Source organism: Kryptolebias marmoratus, linkage group LG22 (assembly GCF_001649575.2).
Source record: "Kryptolebias marmoratus isolate JLee-2015 linkage group LG22, ASM164957v2, whole genome shotgun sequence".
NCBI classification, from domain to species: Eukaryota; Metazoa; Chordata; class Actinopteri; order Cyprinodontiformes; family Rivulidae; genus Kryptolebias; species Kryptolebias marmoratus.
The window spans coordinates 18,226,935-18,239,335 of record NC_051451.1 but is presented as its reverse complement, the minus strand read 5'-3'; the positions used below and the strand labels follow the sequence as shown (position 1 = coordinate 18,239,335).

General features: G+C 38.4%; 2 protein-coding genes across 3 annotated transcripts in view; both read left to right on the top strand.

Moving 5' to 3' along the window:
• Positions 1 to 2,803, top strand: part of actn2b (actinin, alpha 2b) — a 23,623-nt gene extending 20,820 nt beyond the window's left edge. Inside the window, exons 19-21 of one of the 2 annotated variants that reach the window (XM_017432317.3) lie at positions 571 to 636; positions 717 to 875; positions 1,052 to 2,803. In XM_017432317.3, coding sequence (XP_017287806.1) covers positions 571 to 636; positions 717 to 875; positions 1,052 to 1,210 — 384 coding nt within the window. In that variant the 3' untranslated portion in view covers positions 1,211 to 2,803. The remainder of the gene's footprint in view (positions 1 to 570; positions 637 to 716; positions 876 to 1,051) is intronic. The other variant, XM_037973393.1, reaches the window with a different exon arrangement.
• A 1,760-nt stretch (positions 2,804 to 4,563) lies between these two features.
• Positions 4,564 to 12,401, top strand: part of ryr2b (ryanodine receptor 2b (cardiac)) — a 62,044-nt gene continuing 54,206 nt past the window's right edge. Inside the window, exons 1-12 of the mRNA XM_037973647.1 lie at positions 4,564 to 4,611; positions 6,864 to 6,983; positions 7,379 to 7,483; positions 8,337 to 8,411; positions 8,520 to 8,598; positions 8,749 to 8,861; positions 9,465 to 9,588; positions 10,876 to 10,972; positions 11,068 to 11,142; positions 11,280 to 11,436; positions 11,659 to 11,820; positions 11,901 to 12,022. Of these exons, the coding sequence (XP_037829575.1) occupies positions 4,564 to 4,611; positions 6,864 to 6,983; positions 7,379 to 7,483; positions 8,337 to 8,411; positions 8,520 to 8,598; positions 8,749 to 8,861; positions 9,465 to 9,588; positions 10,876 to 10,972; positions 11,068 to 11,142; positions 11,280 to 11,436; positions 11,659 to 11,820; positions 11,901 to 12,022 (1,277 nt within the window). The remainder of the gene's footprint in view (positions 4,612 to 6,863; positions 6,984 to 7,378; positions 7,484 to 8,336; positions 8,412 to 8,519; positions 8,599 to 8,748; positions 8,862 to 9,464; positions 9,589 to 10,875; positions 10,973 to 11,067; positions 11,143 to 11,279; positions 11,437 to 11,658; positions 11,821 to 11,900; positions 12,023 to 12,401) is intronic.

The following is a 12,401-nucleotide window of genomic DNA, read 5'->3' as shown; positions in this document are numbered from 1 at the left end:
GCATAGCATTGGAACAATTTATATCCACGACGAAAACCTTTCTAAAACCACAAAAATTACTTCATCAGAATATCCTACCTGTTAAATATAAGCAGGTAGCACAAATAGATCTATGCATTAAAAGCAGCAAGTGTCTGAAAAACATCACAACTTACATACAAAAACTTACAAAAGCACAAAAATACTTCAAAAACACTCCACAGAAATAAATTTCACTTGTCTGAATTTTTTATGTACGGATATGCATCTTTTAATAAAAAAAATAAAATAAGAAAAGTCTAGTTATTTCCATGCAGTGTCCAGAAAGAGGTGTTGTTCAGCTTGTAGGGCACCACAACTGCTTCCACCCACCTCCATCATCATCATCATCATATGAAATAACTTTTTGTCACAACATAAAATAGTGGCTGGTAAAATATTTGAGTGGCTGTTAAAAAAATTTTAAATTTCCACCCCTGGTTAAATCGCAAACATTTACTGCATTGGTTGATGCTAAAAAGTGTCACATCTTTGAGTTTAACCTTAACATTTCTCCCTGTTAACTTTTAAATGCGATTGTTCTGGTCACAGAAGAAGAACGGAGCAATGGAAACTGACGACTTCAGAGCTTGCCTCATCTCGATGGGTTATGACTTGGTACGACATTTCCCATTTGGATTGATGAGTTTATGTTATTGTTGGGTTTTATTCTCACACTCTGTTCATACTCGTCTCAGGGAGAGGTGGAGTTTGCCCGTATAATGATGCTGGTGGACCCAAACGCGACTGGACTAGTCTCCTTCCAGTCTTTCATTGACTTTATGACGAGGGAGACCGCTGACACGGACACTGCTGAGCAGGTTGTGGCATCCTTCCGGATCTTGGCAACTGATAAGGTAAATCTGTTTGAGCTGCTGTGGTTTGCTGGCACATGAGCAGATATTTTGAAGCCAGTGCTATCGTGCCTTTCCTTTACTTATTGTTTCATAATAAGTTTCCGTTTTCATTTGTTCATAAAGATGGATGTTAGTATAAATTCTTAATTGTTTTTCTTTCTTTCTTGTTACCTTAGCCCTACATACTTGTGGATGAGCTTCGGAGAGAACTTCCCCCTGAACAAGCGGAGTATTGCATCACCAGGATGCCTCCTTACAAAGGCCCCGGAGCGCCACCAGGAGCACTGGACTACACCGCCTTCTCCACTGCCCTCTATGGCGAGAGTGACCTTTAACTTGAAAGGAAAACGCCCTCAACATCTGGCCATTCTGACCCACCCCCACTCTTCCTGCCCCGCACCTCTTAATGAAACTAACTAATCTAAGATGCATTGTAGGTCAGATATGTTAAATGAAAAGCAAGCTTTAAAAGTTAAGTCACTCTGTCTGCAGTCATGCTAAGCAATGTTCTGTATTCTTTTCCTGATTTGTTTGTTTTCCTCACGTTAAGCAAAGTGAAATACCCTAATTAAATAAAACATTTGGAGTAGATTTTAAAATGCTTTAAGAGAAAAATGAAACTGAGGGAATATAAAATCGAGTCCTAGGTTTTCCTGTTACAAATAGTAGTCCTAATTTTGTTTGCAATATTGTGTATCGGTTTCATGTTTCGTCACAGTGCCTTTTGTTTTGGGAATAAAATTTTCTGATAAGTTGCTTAAAGTGGATTACAGTTTTGCGAAAACAATTTCAGGCTGACTGCCATCCGTCAATAAACAGTTGGTTCCCAAAAGGCCAGAAGAATGCATTAACCAGCAAAGGGAAAATGGGGAAACCGCATGAATGCAAAAATAAATGTTTACAATGGCTCACTGCATAAAAGGCAGAAAACACAGAAGACTAAATATGCAAAATTGTTTGTTTGCAGCATTCATATTTTGGCCTGATATAAATTGAAGCATTCTCTGGCATTAACAAGTAGACTAATGCTCGCATGTGCTTAGGAATATAAAATAATTGCCAAAAAGCAAGTCGTAAAAAGAAGGGTGTTCAGAAGTTTGGCAGGCAAAGAAACTTCATACTTTATTAAACATTTTTTTAAATTCTTGCCCTATGTGGAGCAACTAATTATCTTGTCTTTGTAATATGATTTTAAGTCTCTGACATTTTAATACACAGGATAAATACATGCGAACAAACACCACAGGTAGTTGATTTCTGTGTTGTGTGCCTTTCAAAGAGTGTTCTCACTGTTCTTGTTCCCCAGTTTACTTCTTGCCACATATCAACTTGATGCTAAATAGCAGGTAGTTTATTTCTGATTCATGATTAGAATCATACCTTTGATTGGTTGTTTCCAATCAGCTTATTCATGTTTTAAATACTAAAGATGGTCATAAAGTATTTAAATGAACTGTACTGGCAGTGAATTGACAAAAACATGGTGGGTGCTTAGTTGAAACTTTGGGAGGCTATATTGAAAAGTAAAATCTAATCATTTGTGTTCCTGCTTTTAATCAGTTAATCTAAATAAGTTTGGCTGTTTTGCGTAAAAAAATAATATTTCCGAAACTTGAGCTCAAGGTTACAAATCTTGCTGGCAATGCAACACTCGTATTAAATGCAAGTAATCCACTTTTAAAGCAACTTCAATTTACTGTGACTATGGAGAGAAAGTCGAGCATGATTAATCTCTGGAAGAGATTTTCCTCATTTTTCATTAAAACCTAATTAGTTACATTTTGGTGGAAAAGTACAGATTCTCAGGTGCTGTTGATACCTTCTGCTATTTGGCTCTGTTATCAAACAGCTTATTCAATTTGTACATCAAGGTAATGAATTAATTCAATAAAGCATCTGTGCCTAATAAATCATTTATTTCAGCCTGATAAATTATTGCTTGAATTATGTTTGTCCTTTGCAATTTCTCACAGTGTTTTAAAAATATGAAAACAGGAAATGAAAGTCTGCGCGTCACATTTGGTTGATTAGCATTTATTACAAGGACCAACATGAAGACAGCTCTTGTCAGTAGTAGGTATGCAAATTTAAGGTAATTGAGCTTTTAGGGGACTGTCAATATTGTATTTGCCTAAAATCTGTGTAAAATGATGGCCTTCCTGCTGTCTTAATTCACAGAGGCTGGAAAGATGGTAAATTTGTAAAGACTGATACTGAGAAATTTACAATTCAGCTTAGTGAATTTGTAAGAATATAATGACAGTTTTGAAAGTTGTGTAGTCAAAGGAACAAAGGGGCAGACTGAACTTGATTCAGTCCCTCAGCCCGAGAAATGCAGGAGGCATCAGGTGATTATGAAAATAACTTTTTTCTTTCTCTAAATAGATTTGGCCATCTGCCTTGACCGTCTGAAGGGTAGGAGGACAGGGAAGTGACACAAACAAGTCCTCTTGTTTGTGGGCTGTTCTTTCTGTGTATTGTTTTTTTTTTATAGGTGCCATCAAATTTGTATCTGAGTACTTTTGGGACAAGGTGATACACTTAGACTCAATTAATGTGTTCTCTGAGCCGTTCCTAAGCAGTTTTTAAGCCATTTCTTCGTGGCCCTCTGCTGTCCTGATGAGGATGTGATCGCCGTTGTTGGAGCGAAAGTATTGGTTTGCAAAAGTGCTCTGTGGTGGGGGGAGGTGGCAAAGTAACAACTGTGTGAATGCAGGGATGTAGGATTTGCAATCACTGTGTGTGTGTGTGTGTGTGTGTGTGTGTCCCGTGATCCAAGTTCTTGCATTTTGTGTCGGGAATTTGGTGCCACCTTTGTGCTGATGTTGGTGCAGTCGGTGGGTGATGTGTCCCACCGTCCAGGTTGGCCTTTCGTTGTGACGACTATTACCTGCCTAGTGCACCCGTGTAATTGCTGAGTTGCGGTAAGTAAATTACAAGTGCCAGGCACAGATTCTCGATAATGCAGATGCATTGGAGATGATAGTCCGAATCTGCTTATCTCCACCTTAAAACTGTACAGATTCAGTCATGTTTTCATATCCACATAGTTATCAAAGCTGCAAAGGTTTGATGGAGGTACAAATTGAATCAGATCCAACAAAAGGCCATTCTACACTTCATGAGAAGTTAAGAATTTTTATTTACCAACAATTGGTGATTTCTACAGCAACTGGAAAAATGTTTAAATATCTACTGTACCATGATGAGGTTATCTCAATAGGCCCTGGGAATTAAGTTGAAAAGGACACTTAATTTTAAAGTAATGTTTAAGTTCAATCAAACTGTACTTCTTTTTTTTTCTTCAAATGATAGAGCCTTTTAATTAAGGTAAAACAGAGGTACAGAGTCAAATAGTTAGCAGATCAATTAATGAATCCAAATTAACTTAAAAATGTATAAACAACAGCCTATTATTTTATTCAAGCTGAAAGAGATTTATAAATTTGGACAATTCTCCAAAACAATTAGTCATCAATTTCCAATAAGCCAGACTAGCAAAAGTTAACACAACAACAAATTTCTATTCAAGTTAACTCTAAAATAATGTTATTAGAATAAACATCGAGTATTAGGACAGACTCCGCCCTCTACCTTCACTTCTTCTTCTTCTTCTTCTCCAACCCTCCTTGGTCTCCTCAGTGTCAATGACTGCGTTCCGCCAAATGTGTCCTGTTTGGTGGAAGTAATGACGGACACAGGAGAGGGCGACGATGAAGGCCAGTTTTTACGAATGGTGAGTCAGATCTCTTACAAACTCAATGTAAGCGCTAACATTTATTCAAGTTAGAGCTGTTTGGTTTGTGAAGGTTTTTTTTTGTGTGTGCTATGGTAAGAAAAGGCAATTGCTCAGTACACAGTTTAGATAAAATCTTCCTCAGTTTGTGAAGCTTTTTTTCTTTCTTCATATCAGCTTTTGTACTGAAATTAACAAGACTTTCAGAGCTTTATGTAATGACTACAGAGTTACATAAATAGTTTAAATTCAGGTATAGCTTTTTATGCATTTCCAAGGCTGTCGGATAAACATTTGACTCTTTTTATTAAAGTAAATTAGAATGTTTAACATTTAAAAATAATAATAATTTTTTTTTACCCTGCAGCTCTCAGCAGTTTGCTTTTTTGGTCACCTTTTTTAAATTTACTAACAAGAAAATGAAAGAATATAAAAAAAAAAAGACCCAAGAGTGTCTTCTCGCCCACCCCTCCATCTTTAGGGCAAGAGACTATCATTGTTAAAAGTTGTCCTCTCACAGCTCCTAATCTTTGCCCTTTGGTCAGGGTCACGTCTGGAATAGAAATGAGATACAAACGCACAATCAGGGCTGTAAAAAGATTGGAGTCATTTTGTGAAAGAAACCCACGTAATCCTTTTTTAATTTTGTATTTTTTGCTAAATAAAACTGCTCAGGTGTGTGCTGCTGGGGCCTGATAAATCTGGTCTCATTAACTATTTAGTTTGTAGATGTTTGAAGAAACATACTTTATTAGCCCAACCAATTCAACATTCATGTTGTGATTGTTTACTTCTTAAAGTCAGTCGATATATGAGGCAAGGTGGCCAACTTTAACTATTAAGAAACACCAAGAGGCCCCAAACTATATTGACTGGAATGTGAATGTTTTGTAACAAAATGTTCAATTTTCATGGATATTCACATTCGGATTAAATCCTGCGGCATGTTAGTATTTTTTTTTAACTTGCCAGTGCAGCAGCGCTCAGTCCTTAAGCCATCAGAATGGCCCCTCACTGCCTCAGCACAGGGCAGTGTGTTTGACTGATTGCAGAGTCCTGCTGATATGAGGAGTGGAAAGACGGGTGAATCGGGGGTCAGATAGTGCACTACCGCCCCAATATGGAGGTTTGGATGGTGGATATGGAGAGGTGTTGGTATTCCTGGTCATCTGTTATCCTTTTCTGTGCTTCTTTAAATAGACAGAGTTGTCTAATTGGTTTGACGTGCTCTACGTGGCACTAAAATGGAGATAAGATTATCAGTAAGTGGCAGAAATCTACTGTACATGCAGTTTAAATGGGACGAGACTATTTCCTGTTGTTATAACAGCATGATAGATTCTATAAAACCAACATACATCCCTAAGGCTGCATCATGGATGCTGTACAGTGTTATAAAAAGCAAAATGTGAGATTTTTATCTATGAGTATTTTGCTAACGTTAAACAAAGACCCTAGAGTCAGATTGTGTAACCGTTCTTCATGTGAGGGCTTGTTTTGTGAATGCTGATGAACTTTTCCTGTTTGTTTTAGATTTGTGTGTTTTGTCTAACTCCATATTCATACATCGTTCTGGTTTAGCTATTCATATATAAATGCGTAAAGCTCATTCAGGAGAAAGGTGTGATGCCTTTTTAATTTTCTTTTTTAACTTTTACACTTTCAAAAACATTTAATTTTATTTTAAACAACAAACAAACAAAACAATTCCCATAGAAATACACATTTCTTTTTAATTCCTTCAAAACACTAAATCATAAATCTAGCTACTTTTGAAATGAACTAGTTTTAGAAAGCATTTTCAGACTTTTAGCTTTCAGCTAAAGTTTTGCTACTTTTAGCTAGCCTTTGCTAGTTTTTAGCCAGCCTTTTGATATTTTAGCTTCTAGTTAACCTTTTTGCTACTTTTTGCTCTTAGTTAGGCTTTTAAAATTTTAACCTTTTACATTTAGCTAGTGTTCTGCTATGCTGAACTTTTAGCTAGCCTTTTGCTACTTATAGCTTTTGGCTAGCCTTTTTTCTTTTTTCAGCTTTCGGCTGGCCATTTGTTAATTTTAGCAAGAATTGAGCTAATTTTAGGTTAGCTTTTGCTATGTTCAGGATTTAGCTAGTGTGTTGCTACTTTAGCTGATGTTTTGCTCCTTTTAGCTGGTGTTCTGCTTCTTTTGCTCACCGTCGTCACAGAAGATGCAATTTCTCTCGTTAGCTGCTGTTGCTGTGTGTGTGTGTGTGTGTGTGCATATTTTTCTCAGGGAGACGAGGTGGTTTTGCAGAGCACCTTCACCTCCCAAGAGGAACATTTGAAGCTGTGTCTCGCTGCCGAAGGATTTGGCAGCAGGCTTTGCCGGCTTGAACCCACGACAAACTGCAAGGTAAAGAGCTCCACCTCTGAGACTGTGGCTCCTCACAGCCAGAGGGCCGGGCTCGGCAGCTTCTCTGACACAGAGATGTTGACAGCTATTGAAATAATTCCGTGTATTCAGCACCACAATATAATACAGAAGAATTCAACAACCTAACGATACTCTTGAAACATTATTCATGAAAAAGAAAATTATTTTGCTAATTGCTTTGGAGCAACAAGTTATTTTAAAACCCCAAACCGTTTATGTCTCATGATTTTCTATTTTATTTTAATATAAAATAAATATTAGTTCTTATTTTCATATTCACCAGTTTGTGTCACTTTTTGAAAAGCCCAATGAGAGGAAGCTGACGCACTCGACACTCGGTGATACGAAGCGCTGTCCGCTTTGTTTTGTGCCAGAATGTTCCTCCAGACTTGTCTGTGTGTGGCTTCGTCCTGGCCCAGTGCCTCTCAGTTCGAGCCCTGCAGGAGATGCTGGCCCACGGCGAACGACTGGCAGCAGAGGTGAGAGTCTGTTCACTACTTTTCACTCCCACTGCACCTTAATGAACATATTTGTTGGTTTGGGTCCCTTAGTGGCAGAATTTAATACAGACAGCATAAAAATGAACCAAGTAATGTATTTAATTTATGATAATGTAGTTGCCTGTGTTTGTGTCTGTCTGTTAGCAAAATATCTCATGAAACAGAAATCCAATTTTTACGAAACTCTAAGAAAAGAATCACTGGATTCACATCTACAACTGATTAACCTTTGGAGTCAACTTGATTCAAGATGGCCGCCAGAGCTAATCAGCTTTAGCTAACAAAAAGTGGCTATAACTCTGTCAATTCTTTGAACGTTAAGTTAAATTTTGGTGTGGGAGTAGCTGAACACCATCTCCATCACATGGTCTGAGCACTAACAGATCCCACCTGATGGTTGTATAAAACTTTGGCGTGTAAGGTGGTGTGAAGTATGCGTCGCTAGGAGGAATCTGGCCTTTAATGTGATTAAAAATCATCAGATGAGCAAGCTGAAGGAGCAACTAAAGCGAGTTTGTTTTTCGACCCAGTCCTCTGAAAGTCATGTTTTAGATGTTTCCCTGCTCCTTCACTTAGAGTCAAACAGTTGGAACGTCCCAGCAGGTAATCAGCCACTGATTGAGATCAGGTGTGTCGGAGCAGGGAAACATCTAAAACACGCAGGACAGTTTTGTACCGAGGACTGGGATTAAAACCCTCTGTGGGTTTTAAGACCTGTATTAGAAGATGGATTCTTTAGTTTATGCTCTTTTATATCTCGTTGTCTTTTACAGTTTGAATTAATGTTTCAAAAAAAGAGCTTTTTCAGACGAGTTTTTGTGTTTTTTTGCAGGTGGGAGCAGGAGTCAGCCATCGCACTCTCCTATATGGCCAGGCGGTGTTGTTCCGGCACTCATACAGCAGCATGGTGAGTTCATTTTAATTCTGCCAATAACTTTTATATCAAACCACTTGTTAATTTTATTTATTTATTTTGCTAAAATATACAGTTGGTATATTTTTAACTCCCTTTCAGTATCTCAGCTGCTTGTCTTCGTCTCAGTCGTCACCTGACAAACTGGCTTTTGACGTCGGTCTGAGAGAGGAGAAAACAGGTTTTTACGATTTTTTCCTTGTGATGTTTGCTTTTGTTATTTTCCTGTTTATACAATATTCGTTAAAAGTATGTTGGCTGTTTTTTTTTTTTTGTGGTCCTCGCTGTGAGTGAATGTTTTCCCCCCATATAAACTCTGCTTGCCGCTCAGGAGAAGCATGTTGGTGGACCGTCCATCCAGCATCCAGACAGAGGTCAGACGGTGAGAAGGTTCGTGTTGGAGACGACCTCATACTGGTCAGCGTGTCGTCTGAGAGATATCTGGTGAGTGACTGGGAAAAGTAGGTGGTTTTCCTGGCAAAAATCCCCCAAAATCTTCTATTAATAAAAAGCTCGGGAAATTATATTTTTGATGAAAAGGTAGATAGTAAAGCTGAACGCTGGAAGACTTTGCTTAAACTCAGTTGCTAACCTTTAAAAGAAGCAGAGCACTGGTAAAAAGCCAAAAGGAACAAAACACTTGCTAAAGCTAAAAAAAGCTGTGTTAATTGTTATTATGTGGAAAATATGGAAAAATAGATAAAAAAGGAACACAATTGGGTGAATGCTGAGTCAATATTCATACTATTATGCCAAATATCTAAAGAAAATGGTAAACTTAAACATTTGAAGTTTGTAACTTTTTATATTTTGTTTCCTCTCTTCTCTAACATTCTTTCTCCATCCTAAAGTGCAACAGGTTTAATTTCTCTTGATTTCATGCAGACGTTGGCCGCCTGTATCTTCTCTCCCACTGATGAGTTGTTTTGCATAATTGTGTATGATAACAGCTATTGTGGTGGTTGAAAAAGAAAGAAAGTAAAAATCTGAAGCTGTTTTTACTCTTGATGAGCCCATTTTTCTTACTTTCATTCTCTTTCTTCCCAGCATCTGTCCTTTGGCACTGTATCTGACAACAAAAGCTTGAGCGACAGTCTGATTGTCAGCGCTGCCTTCCAGCAGACTCTGTGGAGTGTTGCTCCCATCTGCTCTGGAGGTGCAGTTGCTCAAGGCGAGTCGGTTTCTTTCTTTCCTTGTTGCTCTCTAAGCATGTCCACAAGCAAGTTATTTATTTTATTCCAAGTGATATTCATATATAATGTAACAGAACTCAGACATTTGCACTATCACAACATTGTTTGTGTCATTTGGCAACAGCTGCGACTTTGCTGTTTTGAGATTCTCTGCACGTAAATGTTGCTGATTTCTCTCAATTCCATCTGATTTTTAGTTGCCCGTTCACATATGTTTAAAGTTTGAAATATTTGTGTTTGACAGGCTAAAGTCTTGAACATTTGCCAGTGTGGTTTTGGCTTCATGCTTTAAGCCCCTGTTGTGTTTAAAGTTGAACTGTGACTTCACTTCATTTGTCTTTGTTCCCATGAATCCTGACTGGGATTTCAGTCTTTGTTCCTGGCTGACAGCTGAGGGATATTGGGTCTGAATATCTTAGACCTCTTTTCAACCTTTTTAAAATCCAATGACAACATGTCACAAACCACTGACTTTTTTTTTTTTTTTTTCTTTTGAGCATTATTATAAAAAGTGAAAAATATGGCAATGTGTGCTTTCTAAAAAATTTGAGGACATTGTTTTGGGGGCAGTTTTGTACATTATTGTGACAACGGAAATTGTTCTCACAGCTCAAACAAATCTCCCTGTCCCCATAAATAAAAAGGACCCCCACAGTATAATACAACCATCACAATGCTTCGTCATAATATTATATTAGCCAAGTGGTGAACAGCAGCTGGTTTGTAGCTGATCTACCATAAATTCTTGGTTGAACAACTAATGCTGATATGGTCACCCTGCTGGGAGGTTCTCCCATATTTGAAGAGGACCTCAGAGGCTTTAAATGTTAGGCACTTTCTCTGACAAAAACCCTTCATGCTTTTTTAGTTAGTTTAGCCTGAAAGTTTATTTTGCAAATGCATGAATCCAAAGTGATTTAATTTTTTATTATAATTAGGACCATGTACTCTAAAAGAAACACTTGGGTTTAGAACGTGTACCCACGACAAAAGAGTTGGAACAGTTTGGAGAGGGGGGGAAGTTTCACATTACCCGAATATATGTATATCAGCAAATGCAACCCTCAAAATACTTTTTTTTTAAATTTTGTCATTAATGGGAACTTATTCTTACTGAAATTTACTATGAAATAAGAAACTCCAGCATAAAATGAGAGAATGTGAATGTTATGGAAGCATTAGTGTAATGAACAAAAAGGCTTTAGGATAGCATAAAAAGATGTTTTAATACTAAATGTGTGTGTTCCTGTTTGTTCTAACTCTAGGATTTCTGAAGGGGGGTGAAACACTGCGGCTTCTCCACAGCCACAGTGACGCATGTTTGACTATTCCTGCAGCAGAGCAGGGAGAGGAGCTTCAAAGGTCTGTTTAAAAAGACCAACCTCCCAGTCTGCTAGATAAAACATTTTTTTTTTTTTTTTTTTACCTCTCTGACTTGGCTTGTTTTTGTAATCTAGAGTAATTCAGTATGAGATCGGATCAGTCTCGAGCCATGCTCGCTCCCTCTGGAGGCTGGAAATTCTCTGTGTTGCGTAAGTGCTGAGAGGATCTGATAAGTCCCTTAATGTTTATAAGAAATAATTTTGATATATGACTGTTATTAAGATTTGCAAAGGAAACGGTGTCATGTCACACTGGGCGGAACCTTACTGATCTTGATATTTCCTAGCTGGAGCGGTCGGCACACAGGTTGGAGCGAGCCTTTTAGGCTGTGTCATGTGACTACTGGGAGGTACCTGGGTCTTACAGAGGAAAAGGGTCTGCATCTGGTTGATCAGGATAAGGCTGACATCAACACAACCTCCTTTTGCTTCAGATCCTCAAAGGTCAGGAATGTTGGAAGAAATACACAAGTTTAAAGTCCGTCAGTCAGTTTATAACCTGGAAGTTTCTGTAGTCGAGCGATATGAGGACAGTTCACTTATTACAATGAATTTAAAGTGTATTCTACACAAGTGTATTTCAATACATGACTAAACATGTATTAGAGAGACGTTTGCCGATAATATAATGGATTGATACACTATAAATGTTTCTGGGGTCTGCAGGAAAAGCTTGACACCGGTAAAAAGACTAACACCGATGACATGGGAATCCCAGAGATCAAGTATGGAGACTCTGTTTGTTACGTTCAACATGTAGACTCTGGACTCTGGCTAACTTATCATGCTGCCGATGCCAAGTGTCATTCAGGAGTTGTTCAGAGAAAGGTGACTATTAACACCTTTTTAGAATCCTTGTTTTAGTTTTACAGCCAGAACTGGAAATGTGTCATATGATGTGTTTTCAGGCCATTTTGCACAACGAGGGTCACATGGATGATGGACTGACGCTGTCTCGCTCTCAAAGAGAAGAAGCTCACACTGCCAGACTCATCCGGAGCACTGTCTCTCTGTTCACTCGTTTTATAAGGTATATTTAAAGTCTTATCAAGGCAGTCAGCTGTGAACTGACTGACAGAAACATGCTTTTATTAACAAAATGAAGATGTTATTTTAGTGTTATTGTCTTTTTTCCCAATTTGAGATGGATGTTTGTCTCTGTGCTTAGCTGAGCCACATACATCACAGAATTATGCTGTGTTATTGTATGCCTGAAACGGCCGGGATGAGGATCAGTGCCTCCAAATCCGAGGCCATGGTCTTGAGCCGGAAAAGGGTAGAGTGCCTTCTCCGGGTCGGGGAAGATGTCCTGCCCCAAGTGGAGGAGTTTAGATATCTCGGGGTCTTGTTCACGAATGAGGGAAAAATGGAGCGGGAGATCGACAGGCGGATTGGTGCAGCGTCTGCAG